The following is a 26,088-nucleotide window of genomic DNA, read 5'->3' as shown; positions in this document are numbered from 1 at the left end:
TGCATGCTTTGAGAGTACATGTCCAATCTGTCCATATATATGCACATCTGCACACACATCCATTGTAGCAGCCACAAGCACACTCCATGAGTATTAAAATTGTCTCTGACGTGCAGCACATAACTTATTTATAACATTTGTAATTTCTTGGGAAATACTGCTGACTTCAACATGCATACTTCTACACTCTGGGATGATTCAGGTACGTTGATATAAAAAGCAAAATAGCTTCATTAACACACCCATCTAGTTATAAAAGTTAAAATCACCTTCCTTGAAAAACATAACTCTTGCCTTAATTTTAGGGGCCAAAAAATGTTTCTTTTATTCATCATGTAAAAAGTGCCTTTGGAAAAACAGTCACATTTCACAATGGACTATTCACGGCTCCTTTAAATGTGTCCAATTTTAATGAATGGTCTTCACCTGGGATACCCACATTCCAGGCCTCATAGGAACAATGGTGTTTGGGCATGTGCAGTGGAGGTGGAAGATGGATTCAAGATGTTTCAAGTATGCAAAATCGCATGCAGATGTACAAACAGTACATCCAGTCAAAGCGAGTTAAGAAAGCAATATATATATATATATATATATATATATATATACACACACACATACATACATACAGACACCCGAGAATGGATGAACACAAATAAAATCCAACTTGTAATTAACATACCGTGCTGTGACACCTGTTGCCTTCCACGATAAGAAGTCTGGGAGATCAAAGAAGTGTCCCGCCTTATCCCAGCAAGTCTCTCTCAAGTTCTGCCAAATGAAATACATATTAGAATCAATTATGGGCTATTTCTTCTCCCCCTCTCCTCTTTCAATAATGTTTCAAAATTTTCAAAACAAAAGCATAGCCAACCAATGCCCAATAAAACATCTGTTCAGGGGCTGGGAATGGTGAGTGATATAAAAGCAGTACTATACAGGAAAGAAAAATTGGCAATTATTGATCCTTCCAAAAATGACTATAATTTCCCTTTTATTCCTCTTTGCCAACCTGGAGCAGAAGGAAGTACATTCTGCAAGGGTATGCAATCCATCTTCCCAGTGAAGGGCAAGAGGATACACTTCAAGACATATAAAAAGATTTCAAAGCTGAACAGCTGTGAACTGGGGAGAAAAACCACACTAAGAAATTACCCAATGAAATGCAATGTGTCCTGCCATGAAAAAGTCTCCCCAGGCTAACTGGTTCCAAAGGCAACAGGAATGATAGTCCCTGCCCACAAAGAACTTCCAATCTAAGCCAGAGAGAACGGTATGGAATCAAGCTATTCTTATAACTTTTTAAACATTTGTTGCTTCCAATTTCTTCCACACTGCCAATGTGGTCAGATTCTTTTTCCTGCCACAGGGCTTTTTCCTTCCTCTGCCACCTCTGTCCAGAACACTCCTTCCTCACCCACCACCCTGTTGCTCTGCCCACTTTGGTTAACCCAACCCATCCTTCCCTGGGGAGGTCTTTCAGGATCTCCTCCTCAGGTGAGGTCTGGCTGTCATATAACCCATATCACCCCAAAAGTATCTGTATAATGTCCTTCTCTTCTGCTAGATTGTAAGCTCAGTGAGGTCAAGGACCTTGTCAGTTTTATGCACCATAACATCCCACAACTGTCTTTTCTCCTCCCCAGCACAGGACTGGACCCTTAGTTGTGAGGTAGAAATCACATGACTCCAGTCCCCCTGACACACTTAACTGGACTAGAGGTGGACATGTGACCTAACTGGGCCAATCAGATTCCTTCTCCCAGGAATTTAGAATCAGGATCCAAATGGAGTCATTTAACTTCTGCCTTTGAGTGGAACTGGAGGTGAGATAAACTTGGAAACTGTGAAGTGGCCATTTTTTTGCCAAGGACCTGGAGAAGTAGGACTTCATAAAGAGAAGATCAATACAGACAGAAGCAGCAGCAAGAAAGGTTTCCTACCACCCAGGCAACTCTCCATGTCCTGGTTTCAATTATTCCCTCCCCAAGAGGCTACAACAAAAAGGAATGTATCCTAAGTACATGGGTATCTTTGGGAACCTAAAGGCAACAAGACAGAAGATCCAAAAGAGACATATTCTAGTATCTGCTAGCAGGTGACACAGAGCAGACATTCGATGCGTTGAACAACTAGACAAACTGCTCAGTTTCACCTTCCAATCTCTCTCAGGTGAGAGGCGCTTCAGAGTTTACAAAGGGTTTCCACATGTGTTACCTCCTTAGAACAACACAAAAGTCCTGAGTGCTGTTCTGTCTATTTTATAGACATACAACTAGTCTTTATCTATATTTGCCCTCAAATTCTATGAGTTCTTCCTATTTTCTCTTCCCCTATCACCGCTCTCTGGACACAGACATCCACGCACAGCAGAGAAACTGAGTATTAACCCAGGAACAGGGTCCCATTAAAACAATAATAACATCAAAAGGGCTCAGATGTAAAAGGCAGTGTTAAGCCCATCTTCTGTTGTTGTTGTTGGTTGTTTGTTTTAAATTCCTAAGCATTTGGTTGAGCGCTTACATCTAGAAAGGGCTAAACTTTCCTTTGAACACCCATACGTCTTAATGTTAAACAAAACAACACTTAAAGTTGACTAAATATGCCAAACGTAGCTCTGAACTAGCAGCATCTTTATATGCTAATAGATCAGTCAGAAAATGGTAGCCTTTGAAACTATGAGTCAAGCTACTAGTATGTCTTCTGGGTAGTCCCCCAAATCTCTTTCCATGTGCTCCGTGGTTTCGGTGATCAGCTCTCAGGGAGAAAAGGCATCCTCCTTCTAAAGACTTCAGAAATTCAAGGCCAATCAGAAATAAACCACGAAACCACTGCAGCAACAATCAGTGCTACCAGCCAAAGCCAAGCAGTCTTCCTCAACTCAGAAAATAACTGCTTCTGTTAGATCTTGTATACAGTCATTACAGACCTTGCAAAATGAGAGCTTTCAGCCTGTAGCCACGCAGACAGCCTCTGTGGACAATGGAACCCAGGCAGAATGTCTCAGAGACAGCATCAGGCCTCTGGCCAGAAAGAGACACATCGGGGGCAGGAGGGACAAAGCAGCCTGGCGGCGCCATCTTTTCTTGAGATAACGCCGGCTTCACCGAGCAAAGCCAGAGACCCTGGCTCAAACTCTCCATAGAATGAGTAACCAGAAATGGCATCATATTAGGAGTGTGAGGTATCCTTAAAAACACATGTGGTCTTGGGGGAGAAGACAGCAGTAGTATTCCCTGCCTTCTCCACAAAAGCAAAGTCTGCAGCTTAGCCAGCAAAGGAGAGGGGGAAAGCGTTTGCCTGGATGAGAGCGATGTCTCCAGAAGCCAGATCCCTTACTTGGAAATGCTGACACTACCTATGAGGTTCCCATGGTGTTCTAAGGTTGGGCTACATGATTCACAAGTGCTTAGTCATCAAATGCCAAATTGGCCAAGGGCCTATTGGCCCCCGTGCATGGATTCTTAATCCAGTTCTATGAGAAAATCTCTCCATCCCTGCCTCTCCCCAACCAGCAGAGTCTCAGCCAAGGGCCTCAATCTTACTGAATTAATTCTATCCTTGGAACCACTGGGCCTGCATCAGGCACAGCGACTGCCCTCTTAGATTCTTCCACAGCTTACAACAGTGCCCCCATGTTCCTCATCTCATTGGATTCTCAGGATGGTTCAGAGGTTGTAGGTGATACACAACAGTCTGCAGGTGAAGGATGTAGAAACTGAGGTTCGGATGACAAGGCCTCAACCCAAAGCCACATGGGGCTTCCCACTCTAAAGTGAGTGTTCCTTCCTTCCCAGGCCACAGTCACCACCCTGAGGCTCCCAGATCTAGCAGAGCTGTGGGTTTTGGCCTTTTGGCAGCATCATGATGGAAGCTATTACCATTCTTTACAGAAGAAAAAAAAAAAAGAAAAGCGCTCCAAAACACATTTTTTTAAATGTTTTATTAAATTTCAGAGATTTCACTTTCAATTCTGGGCAACTCACTTAACTTCTACATCCCTCACAACAACCTCCATGCACAAATGGTACACGGGCTAGAGCAAACACAGAGCAGGTCCCCAACACAAGCCAACTTTAGGCGCATCTCAGCGTGTGGGTGCTGAATCCAGTTCAAACTAGGAGCTCTCTGTGCCGAAGGAGTTAAGCCTCTCCTCCAGTTACCAAGCAACTAACAAAAAGTAGTCTTTTCAAGAAAAAAAAAGAAATCAGCAGTGATTGGGGTGTATGACTTGGCAATAAAGGCTTCTGCATTCCAATAACAATCCTTTGAGCTAAGCAATCCCTCAGGCTTGAAAGCCACCAAAGAGAACAAATCTCTTTTTTAATCATCTATTACTTCATAAAACCACACGCAAAGCACACACAGCTGCGGGTCTTGGCAGAGGGCGGAGGTGGAGCAGCGTATCCAAGGTTCAAGGCCGGGCAGCAGCCACCCGACCAGCCTGGGGCAGAGAGATGGGGCTTTCTCCCTTTCCTTCTCACTGCCATGTCCAGGGAGGCAGTGAGGTCTCTGCTGGCTTCTAGATGCCAAGGGAACTTGGGGGTAAAATGAAGCAGACACTGCAATGTATGTTGGGAGATGCGAGGGTCTAGGAGCAGCATGGGAAAGTAGGGATGACCAATTAAAAAAGGATCAACTAAGTATTTTGTTATGACTTGCAGTGGGATTCTATCTGGGCTCCCTGCTGTGTGCAGTGAATGAAAGGGAAGAACAGAGCTCCCTAATTCCCTCCCAGTAAATGGTCCTGCCAGAACATCCCAAATACTCACGATGTTGTTTTCCAGCACAACGGCCCTTAAAAAAGCAAAACCTTATCCTCACTCTATATTCAAGACTGAGAATTAGGGCACAGGCTGATGGCCCAGAAAGGAGAGATGTTTCATGAAGAAATTTAATTCTCAACTTCATTCTTTAAAAAAAAAAAAAAAAATGATGCTGAAAACACGGACTGGGTCATTAATCCCCAAACAGAAACTTCCCAGAATGAATGAAATAACTGTGTTTCATACTCCCATCCACAGAGAAAAAGACCAAACACTGGAGATATTTTAAGTCAGACAGATAGGCTGAGAGGTTTGTGCTACCAGTGACATCTTTCTAAAAACTTAAAACTTACCATGACGTTTCTTTGTTTAAAATGGTTCGACAGTTCCTTGCGGCTTAGAATCACATTTTATCTCCTTGGCATGGCTCTCAGGACACGTAACTTAGCTCCAACTTGGCCATTATTTGTATGACTCCTTCTTGGCTCACTGCCCATCATCCCTGTCTTCATCACTCCCCACCCTGATCTCACCTCATTTCTTTCTCTTCCCCAAACGCACTGTACTCTTTCATATCTCCCTGACTCTGTTGAGGCTGATGCCTCTACTTGGACTGACTTTCCCATCTTCTCTCATGACCACACTTCTACCTTCGATTTTCAAATGCAGCTCAAATATCACCTTTTCAGTGAATCCCTCCATCCCTTGCTGTGTCCTTATTATATATTCACGTGCCTAAGTCCATCTCAAAATTTCAAACTCCTGGAGGGCAAAAAGCCGCTAACTTTTTTAAATGCAAAAAGTTTCAGGAGGTATAAAGAAACTTAAAGTCAAACTCTTTTAAAGTAAAATTACAATGAAGCTGGAGAAAGATGTGTGCAAAGGAAATGGTAATTAACAAGATGATGTATGATGATAATGTAATGAGCCTGATACCAAGGTTTGGTGAGTCAGCCTCATAACTTTCTCATAATATTTTTTGTGTGGCCGTATATCTGCCTCTAATGAGTAATCACAAACAGGGTTCAGAGAAGGGAAAGGGCTTTGGGGTCTGGGTGGCCAAAAAAGACTTCATGGAGGATAGATTTGAGCTGAAGCCTAAAGGTCAAGTAGAATAAATATTTATGCCACTGCTGAGAATGACACCCAAAAAACAAAACTCTAAAATGACAAGGTAGATCACCCCCTTTAGAGAAGGTTTTGTTTAACTGTACCTTCACAGAATTTATTTATAAAATGAAAGAATTCCATTGTATAATTTAAATTATTTAATTTTCAAGAACTGGATACATATATGCATCTTCCCCCCACACCTCCCCTGAAGCTCTACTGTTGTACAGAAAGGTAAGTTTATAATCCACACTAGAGCAGATTTTCCAACCATAAAAATGTTATCATTTGCATGAAAACGGATCGTATTCTGCAAAGCTGACTTTGCCCAGGAATGTGATACCACCACATGCATTAGGAAAACAAGGCTTTGGTATGTGGGCCCTAAGAACTTTGGAGTCAGGCAGACCTGAGTTTGATTACTGTCCTCACCACTTCCCAGCTGTGTAGCTTTAGGCAAATTAATTTCTCTAAGCCCCAGTTTCCTCAAACGCCACATTACTAGCATCCACCTCAAAGGACGTTGAGAGGGTTAAATGAAATAATGTGGAGTGCCTGATAAGTCAACAGATTTCACTCTAATTACTACTGCAGAGCTTCACGTGTTTCAAAGCGCTTTGACATGCATGATCTCATCTGACCTGTATAATTCTTTAAGGCAAAGAATAAGGGAAAGGTAAGAAATTATAAACCTCACCTTGCAGGTTAAGAAAGTAAAACCCAGAAAGGGATCACAACTGTCCCAAGGTTACACAACACATAAGTGGAAAGACAGACTAAAATGTACATCTCTAATGCCCAGCCCAGTGCTAGGCCAGGGGTCTGCCTCCCTAAAGCACAATAAAATGCAGAAGGAGGAGAGAAGGATGCCATGGTAAACCTAGATAACACAGTTCCTAGTGGGTGGTACTGTCTGTGGAAGGGAGGGTTCTAAGAGAAGAGAGGGCTTTGGACTGGGTAAGGTCTTGGAGCAGACGTGAAATAAAGTGGGAGACTTGGACAAACAGAGAAGTGAGGAGGTCTTCCTTACCACCTCACTCTCTTGGATCCCTTCATGCCCTTCTCATCATTGCTATTCTATCTCCTTCCTGAGCTCCTTTTCCTTACTTTCCCTTTAAATGCAGATAGATGTTCTTGACTCATCCAAATGCTCTTCTCACTTTTCACATGCTTCCTGGACAATTTTAATTATTCCCAAGGTTCCAACCAACTACTAGCTGAGTAACATGCACGATCTCAAACTCTAAACTCTCCTGAAACACGTCTCCTGGATGTGCCACTGCACCTCTAACTCGACACGTCCATAACAGAATCTGTTATTTTCCCCAGATGTTTTCCTCCTCCTTGGTTTTCTATGTCAGGGGATCCAGTTACCCAAGGAGTCATCTTCTCCTTCTCTCTCACTGCTTACATCCAATCATCCTTCTAATTTAAACTCCCAATTAATCCATGAAGAGGTTCCCACCTCTTCACCCCCCTGTATTAGTCAGGGTTCTCCAAAGAAATAGAACCAATAGGAGACTACATATATATATCTTATGTAATATATATATACCTTATATATATAATATATATCTTATAATATGTATATCTTATATATCCTAGATATATCTCCTTCATATATATGACATCTATGTACATTTGTATATTTCTTCATATATGTATATTTATTATCAGGATTGGCTCACACGATTATAGAAGCTGACAAGTCCCAAGATCTGCAGTTGGCAAGCTGGAGACCCAGGGGCTCCAATCTGAGTCCAAAGGCCTGAGAACCAGGAGAACTGATGGTGTAATTTCTAGTCCAAAGGCCAACAGGCTCAAGACCCAAGAAGAGCCAAGGTTTCAGTCAAAGAAAGGAAAAGACCAATTTCCAGCTCAAGGCAGTCAGGTAGGAGGAGTTCCCTCTTTCTCAGCCTTTTTATTCTATTCAGGTCTTCAATTGATTAGATGGGGCTCACCCACATTAGGGAGGAGAATCTGCTTTACTCAGCTGACCAATTCAAATATTAATCTCATCCAGATACACCCTCATAGACACACTCAGAATAATGTTTGAACAAGTGTCACCCTGTGGCCCAGTCAAGTTGACACATAAAATTACCCATCACACCACATCTTCACTATCCTATTTTCAGTCCATCACATCCTATCACCTGCATCATTGCTATCCTATCTGTGGTATATCACAAAAGTGGCCAGAATTCTCCCCAACCCTGTATTCATGCCCTTTGCAGTATGACTCTGTAGCTCCTTGCATTAAGAGGTGAATCTAGAGAAATGTAAATCAAAACTACAATGAGGTGCCACCTCACACCAGTCAGAATGGCTATCATCAAAAACTCTACAAATAACAAAGGCTGGAGAGGGTGTGGAGAAAAGGGAACCCTCCTACACTGTTGGTGAGAATGTAAGTTGGTGCAGCCACTATGGAAAACAGTATGGAGGTTCCTCAGAAAACTAAAAATAGAATTACCATATGATCCAGCAATCCCAATCCTGGGCATATATCCAGAAAAAACTATAATTCAAAAAGATACATGCACCCCTATGTTCATAACAGCTCTATTCACAACAGCCAAGACATGGCAAACAACCTAAATATTCATCGACAGATGAATGGATAAAGAAGATGTGGTACACATATACAATGGAATACTAATCAGCCTTAAAAAAAAAAGAACTAAATAATGCCATTTGCAGCAACATGGATGCAACTAGAGATTATCATACTAAGTGAAGTAAGTCAGAAAGAGAAAGACAAATACCATATAATATCACTTATATGTGGAAACTAAAATATGACACAAATGAACCTATCTATAAAACAGAAACAGACTCGCAGACATAGAGAACAGACTTGTGGTTGCCAAAGGGGGAGGGGGTTGAAGGAGGGCTGGAGTGGGAGTTTGGGGTTAGCAGATGCAAACTATTATATACAGAATGGATAAACAACAAGGTCCTACTGTATAGCACAGAGAACTATATTCAATATCCTACGATAAACCATGATGGAAAAGAATATAAAAAAAGAACGTGTATATCTATATATATGTATAACTGAATCACTTTGCTGTACAGCAGAATTTAACACAACATTGTAAATCAACTATACTTCAATTAAAAAAAAAAAAAAAAAGAGGTGAATCTGTTTCTCCACCACTTGAACTGGGGCTGGGCTTAGAACCTGGCTTGACCAACGCAATGAAGCAGAAACACCACTGTGTTACTTCTGAACTGAGCTCTTGAAGACCTTGCTCTTGTCTTCTTGGAATGCAGAGCTGCCACATGAGGCAGCTCAGGCTGACCTGCTGGAGGATGAGAGGACACGTGGAGCAAAAACCAACCGTCCCGGCCAAGGCTCCACACATTCAAGACAGCCTAACAGAGCTAAGATCAGGAAACCCAGCAGCCCTCCGGAGACTCCTGAACGCATTCAGCAGAGACAAGAAAATCCATTTAGCTTAGCTCATCCCTAATTAGTAACCTGCATAATTACGAGGTAAATAAATGGTTGCTTTTTTACTCCATCAAGTGTTGAGGTGGTTTGTCACCACCCTAACTGATACAGCCTCTTTCAAATTTTAACCCCCTCAATTCCCACCCTCTACACAGCCAGTTAGAATATAATGGCCTATGTAAAATGCATATTTGACTATATAAATCATTCATTCATTATTTATTTGGTATCCTCTACATGTCAGGTACTGTGCTCAGTGCAAGGGAAATGAGAGCAAACAGCAGACACAGCCCCACCCATAGGGAGCTTTCAATCTAGTACCCTTTGCACCCTTCAAAGTTTTCTACTACCTTTGGAGTTAAAGGTTAAATTTATTAACATGGCATGTACAAACCATGTCTTACTTGCCAGCTTCATCTCTGACAGATCTGAGATACTGCACTAAAATCACGTACATTGTCCTTTTTCTCACCATTACATCTTTATTCATAGTGTTCCTTATCTGGATACCCTCCCTCTCTCACCTGGCCAACATGTGCTCATCATTTAGGACTCAAGTGTTACGCACTCCATGACATCTTCTCTGATTCCCCTAAGCTGAGTAGGGTGTTCTGTGCTATGCCCCCATAATACTCAGTGAATAGCCCCATCATAGCACTTCCCATCATCTGTTCACATGTCTATCTCTCTCCCTAAACTGAAATCTCTAAGAGTCAGGGACTGTGTTTTTGTTCAGTCTCTCTGTTCCTAGGACCTCGCATTGTATCTGATCTATAGACGATGAATAACATCAGGTGAATGAATGAACAAATAAATGAATGAGCAGAGATGTGCAAGCTAAATAGGAGTTTATGTAAATGGAAATAAGAAATGAATGGATAAGTGAATGAGGTTGTGAATAAGGACTGTCCTAGTTTCTCTTTTCTCATTCAAGTTAATGGCTTTTCACCATCTGTCTTAGGGGCAGAGACATATCCTAGCCAAGCCAGACTGCCAGGAAGATAAATTTCTCTTCTTGGGGTGAGCAGGTCCTTTGGAGAAGTTTCACTTTAATTGGAAAATGGATTCATTCACTTCCTGGCTGGGACTCCTGCGTCAGTGCAGCACCAGGCTGAACGTCTGCCAAGCGTACTGGAGAGGGGGCTGAGGTGGGAAAAGTGCTCCATCAAATGTCGAGTGCTCTGGGACATCTGAGGACAACCTGGTGTCCAGTCCAGGCTGGCTCCCAGTGGTGGCCCTCCTCTTTCTCTCCCCAATTTTCTTCAACCCAAACTTTGCTTACCCCCAACACATAAAGGATGGGTGTACTTTACGGTCCCATTTGGCACTTCTTGGGGGCTCATCTGGGTATGTATATATGTGTATATATATCTCCTTCTTTATTTATACCACTGTCACTTCCTGCAGGGCACAGACAAGGTCCACGAATGAGAAATCCCTTCACTACTCAACTAGTAGAAGAGCAGAACTTCATAAACTCTTCCGTATGATGGATGTGTAACAGTCCAATGTCACAGAAAACATCCCTTTCTAAGGAACACTTCTGCACCTTTTGTGAAGGGTCCTCGTATAGGGCACTGAACACTGTAAGGTTTTTGTGACCTGGCTCCAGGCTTCCATTTAGCCTCACCTCTCAACACCTTTGCGTTTCAGCACCCCTCCCCTCCCCCGTCTGATTCCTCAATCTGACTGATGCAACGGTAGTTCTAGTAACACAATGTGCTACTCTACACCGAGGTGCCTTTGCACACTCCACTGCCTCTTCTCCAGAGTCAGACTGCAAGGGTGCATATCCTGGCTCTAATACATCACAGCTGTGTGGCCTTCAGAAAGCAACTGAACTACTCTTCACTTCTCCTTCCCTGTCCTATGAGAATTGCAGAGGACAATAGTACTACCTTCACCACAGAGCTGTTGAGAGAACAACGAGCAAGTGTATGTGAAGTGTTCAGAACACCATCTGGCTCAGAGTAAGCACGTCTTAAATGATTGTTCTCATTAGTTAGAATGTCAGTCCTGCCACGTTTCCATCTTCAGGAAGGAGCTGGGGCTTTGGAGACTGACACACGTCAGTTCAAACCTTGGTTCTCCTAAGGGAGCCCTCCTATACTGTTGGTGGGAATGTAAATTGGTACAGCCACTATGGAAAACAGTATGGAGGTTCCTTAAAAAAAATAAAAATAGAGCTACCATATGACCCAGCAATCCCACTCCTGGTCATACATCTGAATGAAACTATAATTCACGCCATACATTTTATCCATTTAAAGTGTACAATTAAACAGGTTTTAGTATATTCACCGAGTTGTGCAACCATCACCATGACTTTAGTGCCAACTCCTCACCTTACAAGAAACCTATTACTCATTTCCCCTGACGCCCACAGTCCTTAATCTACTAATCTTTCTATCTCTATGGATTTCCCTATTCTGGACATTTCATGTAAATGGAAAAAGTGGTATTTTGGTGACCAGCTTCTTTCACTTAGCATAATGTTTCCAAGGTGTGTGTGTGATGGTTTTACTGCTTTTATCATGAGCATTATACATGCTTGGAGAGAAAAAACAAACAAACACAAAACAAAAAGATACATGCACCCCTATGTTCCCAGCAGCACTATTCACAATAGCCAAGACATGGAAACAACCTAAATGTCCATCAAAAGATGAATGGATAAAGAAGATGTGGTACACATATACAATAGAATATTACTCAGCCATAAAAAAAATGAAATGATGCCATTTGCAGCAACATGGATGGACCTAGAGATTATCATACTAAGTAAAGTAAGTCAGAGAACAACAAATACCATATGATATCACTTATATGTGGATCTAAAATATGACACAAATGAACTTATCTACAAAACAAACAGACTCACAGACACAGAAAACAGACTTGTGGTTGCCAAAGGAGAGGGGGTGGAAGAGGGATAGACTGGGAGTTTGGGATTAGCAGAGGCAAACTATCATATAGAGAATGGATAAACAAGATCCTACTGTATAGCACTGGGAACTATATTCAATATCCTGTGATAAACCATAATGGAAAATAATATGAAAAAGAATGTCTATATGTGTATGTGTATATATGTGTGTGTGTGTGTGTGTGTGTGTGTGTGTGTATGTATAACTGAATCACTATGGAGTACAGCAGAAATTAACCCAAAATTGTAAAGCAAATAAATTTTTTAAAATAATAAAATTAAAAAAAAAAAAGAAAACACCGTGGTTCTCCTACTTGGTAATTACATTACTCCTGGCCAGTCGTCACCTAATATCTCTGGGTTTCCCTTTGTTCACTGACAGCAATGTTTAACTCATTATATTGATAGTAGGATTCAATTCAGTGAGGTTATGCACATTACAATGCTCATCCTGGCACATCCCCAGTAAATGTTAGTTTCCCCCACAATCCTTACTCTTCTCAAATTATATGGGGCCTATCCATCTTCCCTATTAGACTCTTAGGTCCTTTTAAGGAAGGACCATAATTAACTCACCTGTAGCCCTACAGTTAACATGAAATAACTATTTCTTAAATGCAATACTTATTGACCATGCAATAATTTGTCTATCAGTCTTGGTTTGTGGCCAGGTGTGTGCTACATATGAAGGTAACCATAGATGAAAGGCAGGAATATACTGGTCCTAATCCTCAGGTTGCTTATTGGTGAGGTATAGCAAAGAGTCTGCATAGGAAACACCCAGCCGTGATACAGAAGTAGCACAGAATAATTCAAGTTTGAAAATATCTGATTTATAAACTAAGAATGCTGCATGGTCATGAAAGAAAGGCACTGTTGTAGGCAGGCAGCAGAAGAAACGTATTACTTGGGAGGGAGTGCCTGACCTTGCTGTGGAGGGAAGGCAAAGACTAAGGAAGATGGGATGGAGGGCAATCCAGCTGAGGCAACGGGCCTGAACAAAAGTGCAGGAAGAAGCAGCACCTGCTTCCCTGGCCATGGAAAAGGAGCCCTGAGAATGTCAGCCTGAGAGATGTGCACTGAAGTGGAGTAGGAAGCAAATCTGAATTCATTAGACAGGCCACAAGAGAATGGGGGGATCTTGAGGTCTGAGCAGGGGGTGATTTGTCACTCCAGTTTTAGGAAGGTTAGGACAGAAAAAACATGGTGGGAAGTCTGGAGGGGAGAAGAGGTGGAAGGCAGGAGGACCAGTTTCCATACACATTTCTGACACAGAAGAAAGAGACAGACCAGAGGAAAAGGAAGAAAGAAAGGAAAAAGGAGGCAAAAGAGAAGACGAGTGAGAAAGAAAAGGAAACAAAGATTAAGTAGAAGAGAGAAGTGGCGAAGAAATGAGAAGAAAAAGACAAAAGCAAAAGATGAACAGAGAGAGAAAGGGAAGACGGGGTGAAGAGAAAGAATAGTTTAAACATGAGAAGGGAATAAAGTGAGAATGACAGAAAAAGAGCAAAATGAAAAAGACGTGTGGAAAACAAGAGCAGGACCATGACAAGGTCCCGACAATGAGACATAACGTGGAGAAGGACGGGCAGAAGGCAGAGCCCCACTCGCGGTCTGCAGCCAGCCTCTCCTCTGGGTGAATGAAGTCATGGCTGATGTCACCACCTGTGAGTCACACGCCCACCAAAGAGAAGGAGGAGCCCCCACCCGGGGTTCCGTCCCACCCTCCTGGACAAGAGGGGTTCATTCTCTGCCTTGCGCTCCGGGACATTGTCTAGTCTGGTCCTGAGAGGACTGAAATGAGGAGGGCTTCTCCTTGGGCCCAGGGAGGACACTGCAGCCACAGAAGCACGCCAAGCCTGTTGTCACTGGGTTCTCAGGTCCAGGCCCTGAGGTGCGATGGTCAGAACAGGGGCGACAGAAGCTTCTGGCTTTTCTAGGACTGGGGCTAAGGCTCCATCCCATGATGTCCAAAAAGGAAATTCCCATAATGAATGGTACTGAATACGCAAAAGGGCCTCCAAAGGTGCTTTTAGACTGAACTAGAACTGCTTTCTCACATTCTAGGCTCGCACCATGCTCTACTTGCAGCCCCACGGAGGCCTCCTTTCCTTGGATTGCCAGACCTCTTCCCAAGCCAGTCCATCCACCCCACTGAGTGCTTACCTCCATCAGCCCCCAGCCTACATGTCACCTCCTCCTGACTCCTCTCCCCTAACCCGGGCATATTTCCAGAAGGAACTGAATTTCCATCCTACCTACAGAGTACTGTGACTTTATTTCTGTCCCTCTTCTAGAATATGAGCTGCTTGAGGACAGGGACTCTGGTTTACCGCTATACTCCCAGCATTTAACCAAGTACTTGAAATAAAACAAATTTTCAATAAATATTTGCTGAATGAATGAATGTCCTCGGTCAACTCCAGCAGGAACTGATGGGTACCATGCTAGTATTTTTAGACCTCTTCTGAGGTCTAAAGACCTCTCCTCTTACAGCCATCATCCTGAGAATGCTGGTTACTGAAGACAGTACCCTATAAGCTACTAATAACAGTGCAAGTGAAACTGCTCTCTAAACAGTTGCTTGGGGCATCAGAGGATGGATTTACTCTCCGCCTGATTCCTCCACTCTCCACAACCCTGGCTCTGTGAGCTGCTGTGGAAAGGGCACAGGCTTGAGTTAGACTTGAGTTAGATGCCCTGCTCTAGCACTCACTCCTAGCCTGTTCCCACAAGCTCAAACACAAATACTACTACCTACTCCCCAAGTTGTCCATCAAGATTAAGCACGGTTAAAAAAAAAAAAAAAAAAAAGGGCCTACCCTCAGACCATGTGGATTTTTCCCTTCACTCTTAGCTCTCTTAACTGCATCTAGAGATAAGTATATGAAAAATAGACCTCACTAACCTTTTGCCCAAAAATCAACTTCTGTCCTAATCATCATCTGAAAATACATCCCTACCACCAGGACCCTACAACTTACCAAATAACTTCTGATACAAAATATTGTTGTCAATACCATTTCATGAACAGGAAACTAAGGCGCATACGTGAAATGAATTGCCCAAGATCATGCAGAGAGTAAGTGAACAACCTGGTGTGAAACCTCGGCCACTTGAACTCCAAACCCAATACTCCTTCACCGCTGCCCGGCTGCTGCTTCCCAGGACATGGGCGGTGCTTGATAAACACCTGCACAGTGGTTCACTCCCTTCCTCAGGTCCATGGTCTGGTCTCTGACCCCCGGCCAAAGCCAGACCACACGGCCTCATGCCAAGACAACTGCAGTAGGTTTCACTCTGGTCCCCATTCTCTCCCCATCTATCTTAGGCTCACAGAATGCCAGCACTGAAAGAGAACTTCAGGGGTTATGGCTGTTCCCAAATGCCAGACCCTGAACTGGTGCTCGTCCATGACTGGTCATTTTCACTAACCAGTGGTGAATAATACAAATAGTACTAGAGAAGATGAAATCCCTATTATTAATAATATTATGAATAATTAATTGGTAAAAAGATCTTATGTCCTGGTAGCTTGCTTTGCTTTCCTTGGGCAAGCTCCAACACTCTGCACATGCAGCATTACTGGAAGAAAACATTTATCCGTGCCACAGTTCAGACCCTTAAGCGAAGCCCGAATGAGAGACAGAGGCCAGAGAGGGCAGAGCCACTTACCCACGCAGCTTCTAATTCCCTCCGAACACTCCCTGGTCTTGCATTTTTGAGCCAGAAGACACTGACTCTTGAGATGACACAGCCTGGAAGCCAGACTAAAGCAGCTTTTTGAGAGGGTGTGGGTAAGGGTATTGATGAGGCTGTAGAGCTGAGATCAGACTTCCTTTTACTACTGAGGTCACTCCCAAGTTTCACCTAATCCACAGCCTCTCCATACAAGAAGGATTCAGAGAGATGTGGGCTTTGATGGGGATCCCTGAGTCCCTCTGTCATTCAAACAGCAGAGTGGATACAGCTTCATGCACAGAGACTGGCCTCCAGTGAGGTCTTAGCTGCAGAAGTACTGCCAGGACCCTGGGGTTCAGAAGAACTAAGGAACTAGCTGGATCATTTATTCATTTTTTCCAACTGCAGATGTTTCAGGAGGAGGTAAATGCAAAGAGGAGGAAGAGGCCAGCTCTTTGGGAGGTAACTCTAACATGCTAGAGCAACGGTCCCCAACCTTTCTGGCACCAGGGACCAGTTTCGTGGAAGACAAGTTTTCCGCGGACCGAGGGCAGGGAGGAGGATGGTTCAGGCGGTAATGTAAGCGATGGGGAGCGATGGGGAGCGGCAGATGAAACTTCGCTCGCCCGCCCGCCGCTCACCACCTGCTGTGCGGTCCAGTTCCTAACAGGCCGCAGACAGGTACCAGTATGCGGCCTGGGGGTTGGGGACCCCTGTGCTGGAGCACAGACAAAATAGGAATGGGTTGAAGTGTGTGTAGTGGAGGGAATCTTAGACCTCACCCGGTCTCAAGCGTGATTCTTTAACTGTGAGTCTAACTTAGAATAACTTTTTTATTCTAGAGTTCATATTTATCTTAAAAATTTAAGCCATACAAATGTGGTATCTGGGATCTGAAATTTAAACTAAGAGAACTAGGTATCTCATCTGTAGGGTAGACAGGGGCACCTTGCCTGATAAAGACTGGAGTTGGCCAGCTAACTTTTGTCTTCTTAAATTCATTTCCTAGAGTTAGAAAACCCAGGTTTTCGCATCCCAACACTGCCAGAAGTAACAGAGTCAGTAGGTAGTAATCCATCTAACTCCCTCCATCCTCATCTTCTTTATCTGCGAAGTAAGTGATAACATCTACCTCACAGGATTTTCAAAAGAATTAAATAAGATAGCAGAGTTAAAAGCACACGGTAGATAGTTAATAAATTCTAGTGCAGGTGTTGATGATGTTTGTAGACAGCAATCAAACAGGGTCAATATCTTAAATATTGTTTAGTAAGTATCTTGGAAAGGTATTATTTCAAACTGCTTTCACAAGGGTAACAATATCTCAACTTACTCCAAAAACTTAAGGTGGATTGACTAGACGGATAGAAGGACATACAGATGGATATATATGTGATAAACCAAGTACAGTAAAATGTTAATGGCAGAATCTAGGTGATGGTTCTAAGTGTTCACTATAAAATTCTTTCAACTTTTCTGTACGTTTGACAATTTTGATAATAAAATGTTGGGAAAAAATGGCTTTCACAGCCTCTTACACTTGGTCCTAGACTTGGGAGCCCCTTGAGATTAAAGGATACTCTTGGCTTCCGCCTTGTCTCCCCATCACCAGGCACAATGTCTTCCTCATAGCAGTTACTAGATGAATGTTTGTTTCACTGATTAAATGAATATATCCCTACAATAGCAGAACAGTTATTCTCATTTTGAAGACAACAGAACCAAAAAAAAAAAAAAGAATAAAACCAACCCATATGTTCAGAAAAATGAGATTTACTTACCTCTCCAGAAGAATGCCCTGACTTGCATCTTGTCTGACTTCTGGCCTCCCTCCTCCCTTTCCCCAGTTAACATCCACCTATCCTGGGCCCCCAGATTTCCAAGCTAACAGTTCACCTTAGTGCAGTTGATCACGCTAATGAGTTCCTATATCACAACACACATTAACTGCACTGTCTTTTTTAGTGTCTTTTCTAAAGACAGTATTTTCCTCCAATAGATGTGACCTCCATTTTAACCACTGTGAGGAAAGAATTTTGTTCGGTTTTTGTTTTACATCGAATCATACCACGTGAGCATAAGGCCAGCCAAACTTAGCAATCTTTCTCTCGCTTCTCTGGTTATACTGTAAATGCCTAGATGTAGTTGACACCCCTACACAGTGGTCGGACAAGGCTGGCAGCAAGGAAGCTGGGCACGTGGACTATGCTATTACAGCCGTAAGTCTGGAACGGACCAGGAAACAAGAATTTATTTAGCAAATAGTTATTGAATATTTTTTCAATGCCAAGCACTGTGTTTGGGTCGGGGAAGACAATAGTCAGGTATGGAGAGAAAGATTTGTTCCCTCCTCTTATGCAGCCAAGAATCCACCAATCCAAATGAGGAAGGAACATGGTGCAGCAGAAAAAAAAACAAGACAGGATTTAGATCCAAAAGGACCTTCATAAAGACCCAATCCTGATATCTGTGGACAAGTCATTGCATCTCTTTGAGGCTTACTATATTTATCTATAAAATGTAACAAATAGTAATATTTAACTTGCAAGGCCATGTCACCAATCAAATAAAGAAAACATATGTCCAAGTCATAGAAGTTATAAAGTAAAATACAAAATACAGTATCATAACAATAGCTGACATTTATTAAATGTTATTAGGTATCAGGCCAAGTCCTTCTTTTTTTAAAAAAATTTTGGCCTGCTTTTTTAAATTACTTTGTTGGACTATAAAAGTAAAAGAATACAGCACATATTTGGCATAAATCAAATATGCAAATGCAGGGATAAGGAAAGGATTCACTGTCCAGGTAAATGAAGGCAGGCCATTAGCCTCAACACTCCATATATTTTAGTTACGAGCCCAGTTTATGGGAAGACCACCCTGGAGAGAAAATCCACAACAGATGCCCTAACATCAGCTGACAGTACCGTCCGCAGTGCTCAAAGGCTGGGAGGGATCTGGTCCAAACGTAAAACGGCCCTAGTATAAACATTCTAAAGAGAGCTTGTTTGATTCAGTTGATGTGTCTTGGATTTTCTTGGGGGTGAAGGGAGCAACATAAAGGGGTTAGTCCCCTCAGAGCACAAAGACACAGAGGAGAGGCCCAGAGGAGTTACTGCATCAATCTCACAAAATAAGCAGTGACTCAAGGTAACAGACTGCAGCCAAGGGATGGCTCTGGGGTAGAAAGGAGTAGTAATACTCCAAACTTCCTTTTCCACAACAGGGAAGAGAAAATGAAAGTACACTCAACTTGCAGTGGATCTTTACTTTGGAATGGAACTATCTGGACAGACAAAACCCACCAATCAAAAATGGCATGATAAATGATTTGGTAAGTTCATCCATCCATCCGTTAAAATATTTACTGAGTTATCAGTGTTAGATGCTAAGCAATGCCCTAGACACCAGGGACATGGAGATAAGTGAGGTACAATATAGTTTAATGAATTCCAGGGTAGAGGTAAGGGGAGGATGCCATAGGGGACAGAGGGCAGGACCCCAACCAACATGGAGAAAGTCAAGGAAGGCTTCCTGGAGTTTTAAGAATTAGTATAAGTTTCCCCAAGTGAAAAGAAATGATTTTAAGTTTGCCAGGCAGAAGGAAAACCTCAGCAAAGACCCAGAGGTGTAAGAGAACATGGGTATGGTATCCTTAGATCCACTGACCAAGAAATTCCCCACGTGGAAAGGCTTTCCATTTCTCTAAGCATTTTGTTATAGGAAAAGTAATGATGTATTCCTTGAACAAATTCCCGCAGTCTGGGTCTCAAATCCAAGTGCCTAGAGGGGTAGTTGCTGGAAAAGGAAGTGGTGAGGCAGGCTGGGTGGGGACCACTGTGAAATGAAGGACACTCGCCCCTTCTCGAGGGGCAGTCCCTGCACAGCTCTGGCCAGTTCCTTCCACATGGGAATGTGAACCCAGGACTGCTAAATCCTTTTGTTATTTTTTCTAGAGAAGCAGAAAAATCTGGATTTTTATGTGAAGTTTCTTAGTTTTTAAATGTTGGACACTAATTCAAAAAAGAATTTTTTTTCAAGCACAGGGTGGGTCCAACAAAACCCATCTGGGGACCAGATTCAGCTTGCGGGCTGCCAGCCTGTAACCCTGCACATGGGCAGAAATGAGCAACAGGGCAGTGAGGGCCAACGGATAGAGCTCAGGGGCTGGAGGCGGGCTGGACTTGGTGAGAATCCTGGCTCTACCACTTACTTATTGCCTAGCTTTGGGGAAGCAAGCTACTTAAGCCCTCTGGGTCTTGTTTTCCTCATCTGTATAATGGGATAATAATACTGTGTCACTGAGGGGCTTAGACGAAATACTGCATGTAAAGTCCCTCATACAGTACAGATGGTTTAGGAAAATAATCCCAAGAAGAAAAAAAAAAATCCCATGCTAAATAACGAAGTGTTGTCAACCAGAAAGGTTAGCTGGAACTATAAGATTACTTTTTAATGGAAAAGTACAAAGAAGTAATAAAAGCATTATCATTGTGCCATAACATTAGCAAACTATACCAACCACGGATAGTGTCTCATTATTGTTTTTTGTAATATACAGACTTTTTTTTTTCTATACTGTAAGTTTCTTAAGACAAATGCATTTATAAGACTGCACAGCCTCATACTTTTTTTTCCCTTTCACATTGTAGTGTAAACTTTGTTGTTGCTATACAAATATTTATTATCTACCCAGTACATATGCCAGAAGGATTTTTTTGAAGTCATAAAACAGATCATGTCACACGCATGTTTAAAATCCATCAACCATTTCTCACTGCTCTTAGAATAAAATCGAAATTCCTGTCCACGGCCTCAAGGCTGTGCAGGATCTGGCCCCTGGTCACTTCTCTTACCCCACCTCCTGCCACTCCCTGCCTTGCTCATACCTGCCAGCCCTGCTGACCTCCTATGCTGATCTCTCAGGTGCTTTCCTCCCCTCATTGAATCTGCTGCTCCCTCTTCCTGAAAGTCTCATCATTCTTGTCAACCAAAACCTCCCAAGAGAGCACACTAGCTATGCCAAATCTGTTCATCTGCCATTCTCCTTCATAGCGTTTTCCAGAAAACAAAATCACTTTGCATATGTATTTGTCTCCATGTCTATTTTCCGCTGTTCTATGCTAGAATCTAAGTTCCCAGAAGGCTACCCAGGGCCCTCATCTGTCTTGCTCACCTTGGCAACCCCAGTGCCCATCATATAGGAGACACTCAGCCAAGACTTTTTAAATGAAAAAAATGAACCCACCACCCATTGCTCACAGCCTCAGATTCTCTGAAGTCGTTACTTCCAAGTTTTTTCTCTGAACTAGATTATTCAAACCCTGCAAGGCAAACACTTGAAGAGGCAGTAGAGTAAAATGGTGATAAGCCCATTCTATGGGTCTGAAATGCTAAGGTTCAAACCCCAGCCTTGCCATTTATTAGCTGAATAACCTTAGGCAAATTGCTTAACATCTCTGAGGCTGTTTTGTCATCTGTAAAAGGTGAGACCTACCTCATAGGGTGGTTGTGAGGATTCGATGAGTTTAACATGGATGAAATGCTTAGACAAGTATTAGGTATATAATAAGCACTGTATACATTTTAGCTACTGTTTTCATCTAATTCCTTATTCTGTTCTTATTGCTTAGTCCAAAAAGGCTGTAATTTTGGGGACTTCCCTGGTGGTCCAGTGGCTAAGGCTCCGCACTCCCAATTCAGGGGGCCCCGGTTTGATCCCTGGTCAGGGAACTAGATCTCACATGCCACAACTAAGAGTTCCATGCCACAACTAAAGATCCCACGTGCCAAAATTAAAAGATCCTGCATGCCGCAACGAAGACCCGGCTCAGCCAAATAAATAAATACATATACATATACGTGTGTGTGTGTGTGTGTGTGTGTGTGTATATATATATATATATTTTTTTTTTTTTTTTTTTTAAAGGCTGTAATTTTGTGAAGGCCGAGACCACTTCTGGGTTCCCACAGTGAACTGCACAGGCCCCCACAGGAGGGGGATGGGGGATGGAGCTGTTTGTATGGTTCTTGATGTACGTGTGCTTACATGATACGAGACTAGGAGTAAGACATTTAACTTTTTTGAGCCTCAGTTTCCTCATTTATAAAAAGAGATAATATCTACCCCACAAGACTAGTGTAAAGATTAAATAATCATTGCGGAATAAAATAATTCTGGAGCTGGAGGCACTGGTGAATTTTAGGGGAAACAAGTAGAAGGTATTCAGTAAGTCAATCTGCTTTGCAATTCAAAGCTGGCTGCTTTCTGGTATAGGTATTACACATAGGATGTGGATGATTCAAATAAATGAGTGACTCTGAAAATATGTTTTATACTCTTCTACTATTTTCTATGATTGTCTCTGACAACTTTGTGGTCATTTTTAGATGGTTTCCGTAGCTATTATTCAAACAGGAAAAACATACCACTCATTACACTCAGCTACTTAAAATAAGATATTCTAGTGTTTAAAATTCTCTCGATTGGTGCTAGAAAGTTATTGACATGCCCATCAGTAGAGACAAACATTTTTATGCACAGTGGAAGTGAGAATTAAACTACTTTTTGAATAAGATATTTTACAAATATCTGACTAAATTATAATAATTCCACAAGGCTGATATTATTATCATCATTTGACAGTTAAGCATGCTGAAACTCAGAGATGCCGACTTAGCCTAAGGTTGCAAAATTGGTAAATGGTGGAGAAAGATTTAAATGCAAGTGTGTTTGGCTTCAAATCCTGTACTTTTTTTGTTGTTACAGAACTGTGTTCTATCTCCCAAAGTTCCAATCTTGTATGAGCTGTACTGCTAAGATCTGATGAATGTAGGTAAATAATATCAGACCTATGCACGAAATTTAAAGCCAGAGTAACTAACAGAAGAAGACTATAGTTTCCACCAAACTGCCCTCAAAAAAGAAATGGCGCATTTCCAAGAAAGAAACTGACATTGTTTATCTTTCATAAAGTTTCAAGATGAGAAACCTAAAGAAAAGAGAATAATTGTTACTATATCATCAAGAAGAATGAAAGAATAAGGCCAGTCGAGGCCCTTACTGTGCCAGCCTTTTACTGTACAGAAGGGACAAGGACCAGGCTTTCCTGAAGTCTAACAGAGCTTTCTTTTCAAGAGTTCCTACTGCAAAGCATCCAATGCTAGGTGTGCTAGCACCTTCCACAGCTAGCAGGAAGTTATCAAACCACCCCTCTGGGTATCCAAACTCCCAGGTTCCTCCCAAGAATCTACATACACAGGATAAAGCACATTAGAACCAATCAGAGGATCATTTACTCATTTTCCCAATATGTTATCAGGGGAACAGAAGCAGAAGGGCATGGACTGGGGAGATGAAAGGGGCAGATATATTTTCTAAACCCATCAACAAAATCCGCTGACATTCCAGCCAGCTGCTTCCAGACCTTTGGAATGAACAATGAAAATTGCAAACTATAAAATGATTAGTTTTCTGTTCTGCTGACAATAGCAAAAAGAGGAAATGAGTTAAAAGACAGACTGGAACATCTCCATGCATCCGCTACAAGCCAGATAATTATCTTCCATTAACACTGAGCTGTCAGGATCGGCATCAGCCTGTTAACTTGCTTGACCTTCCTCAGCCTGCACCTTGTTACCCTACAATGTTTCATGTTTATAAAGATAGGAGACTCCAGCTGTTCCAGCCTGAGAGAACTTAATTTACATTTGGCCTTCATTAAGATGAGAGTCAGAATCATTGAGACCAAATGGAGAAGCCAGACTGCTGGGGGTTATGAAAAAATCAAATGGCATTTTTCCTTTTATCTGACAATTCTTATTAAGGAGACATACGTCAACCTAAAACACACAAACCTTATATGTAAAGGACATGATTAAAATTCCATATTGCAGAACTAGGACCCGAGTGGCTTTGCCCAAAAGGTACGGTGGTCCTAGTACATCACTTCTGTCTTCTGAGAAGTCTGAACTCCAAATTCTGCCCAACTCCCTTTGACATCTGATTCCGGGCTAAGGACAAGGAGCACATGAATGACAGCAATACTGAGATGAGTGGTCAGCTCTGACTCCTCCACCTATCTCACCCCTCATGGCCAATCAGCCTCAATGTCCTGCTGACATTAACCCCTAATGATTTCTGGAACCCATCTCCTCTCCATCCCACAGTGCCTAATTCAGGTCTCATCACTTCTCACCTGGAAAACTGCAATAGCTCCTTATTGGCCCACTCAAACCATTCAGAAAATATTTACTGAGTACCTACTATCTGCCAGGCATTTAATTAGGGACAGGGACACAACAAGGAACAAAATGGATATCATCTCCATCCTCCTGTGGATTACTATGGTTGGAGGGGGTGAGCTTTTATACAAATCATCATACAAATTGACGTGTCATTACAATTTATGAAAGATACAATGAAGTAAAATTAAGAGTACAATGACAAGAGACCTCTGATTTATTTGAGGGTCAGGAAAGGCTTTTTTAAGGACGTGACAATAAAGCTGAGACCTACATGATGAGTTAGAATCAATGGTGAGAAGAGGGAAGACTATTCAAGCAGAAGGCACAGCATCAGAGCATCATGAAGACCAGAGGTAAGCAAACTTTTTCTCTAACAGTCCAGAGAGTAAATATTTTCAGCTTTGCAGGCCATGCACTCTCCATCTCAAATACTCAGTTCTACCACTGTAGGGCAAAAGCACCATAGACAGTAGATAAACGAACAAGCGTGGCTGTGCTCCAATAAAACTTTATTTATGGCCACTAAAATTTTAATTTCCTATCATTTTCACAAGTCACAAAACATGACTCTTCTTTTGATTCTTTTTCAAACATTTGAAAACGTAAAACTCATTCTAAGCTCCCAGGACATCCAAACACAGGCAACAGGCCAGATTTGGCCCATGGCCCTAGTTTGCCAACCCCTAGTCAAAACTCTGAGGTGGCAAAGAGCTGGTGTGTTTGAGGCACTCTGAGTGGATCCCTGTGGATGGATCAGAGTGAGCAAAGTGAGAGACACACAGGAAGCAGAGGAGGGAGGTGAAAATGACGTCATATACCATCTTCTGGGCCAGGTTACAAATTTTGGAGTTTATCCTAAGGGCAAAGCAAGGCCAACTAAGCGCTATAATGAGGAAAGTAAGAAACCTGGTTCTAGGCGAATTCCCTGGTGGTCCAGTGGTTAGGACTTGGTGCTTTAGCTGCTGGGGCCCAGGTTCCATCCCTGGTAGGGGAACTAAGATCCCACAAGCTGCACGGCATGGTCAATAAATAAATGCATACATACTAATAAAAACATAAATAAATAAACTGGTTCTTACTCCCCCCCACACACATTTTCTCACTCTTAATCCAATCTCTTCACCCTGCCAAAGGTATCTAAGACACTTCCCCCCTTGCCTAACAACCATCCACTAATCTCTCTCACCAAATAGGCCCGTAACAAACTGAGCCCGGGCTACTTACCTGGTCTCATTTCCTACTACACTCAGGGAAGCATCCCAGGCTCCTGTCCTAGGGCCTACACACCTTACCATAATGAACCTCATTCTCTCTCGAATACTGTATCCTTCCTGTCTTCTCTATTACGCAAAACCTCCACTCATATCTTGAGGTTCATCTCAAGCAGCTCGTGCAGGGAGCAAATTATTTTCCCTGAAAGCACTCTGCATATTCCTGCATCTCGGCACTCAGTGCATCTTCTGCTGGCTCTGGTTCCATGCCTCTCTTCTCCTTATGCTCCCCCACCATTGTCCCCAGTGGTCACTGTGCCCCTTGAGGGTAAGGCCGAGTCCTCTTTGTGCCCATGTCCCCAGTTCCTACCACAGTGCTGGTTCACAGCAGGACCTCAGGTAAGATTTGGCAAATTAAAGAATGAATGAAGAGTAAACAAATGGCAGCCCAGTAAACTTGGCACAGACTCTCATGTTCTGACGTCGAATGTGCTGTTGAACAGCAACTCAAGCTACTGTACTCCCCGGTGCCTCAGTCTCCCATAAGCCCAATAAAAAGAAGGTACTGTTTCCCGATTCTCCACACATGTATGCTTTTCAGGATACAAAGGCAGGGCCTTTAGCATTGAAAGTGGTTTTGTGAGTCTGCAGGCCAGCAACATCAGCATCACCTGGGAGCTTGTT

General features: G+C 42.6%; 1 protein-coding gene across 8 annotated transcripts in view; it reads right to left on the bottom strand.

Annotated features, from left to right (window-relative positions):
• The window catches only part of FGGY (FGGY carbohydrate kinase domain containing), a 415,080-nt gene that overhangs the window by 347,371 nt on the left and 41,621 nt on the right, over positions 1–26,088 (bottom strand). For all 8 annotated transcript variants that reach the window (XM_068539986.1, XM_068539983.1, XM_068539982.1 and 5 more), the window contains one exon: positions 683–771. In XM_068539986.1, the coding sequence (XP_068396087.1) occupies positions 683–771 (89 nt within the window). The remainder of the gene's footprint in view (positions 1–682; positions 772–26,088) is intronic.

This window comes from Eschrichtius robustus, chromosome 3, assembly GCF_028021215.1.
Source record: "Eschrichtius robustus isolate mEscRob2 chromosome 3, mEscRob2.pri, whole genome shotgun sequence".
Taxonomy (NCBI): Eukaryota; Metazoa; Chordata; class Mammalia; order Artiodactyla; family Eschrichtiidae; genus Eschrichtius; species Eschrichtius robustus.
This window is presented reverse-complemented; position numbering and strand designations above follow the sequence as displayed.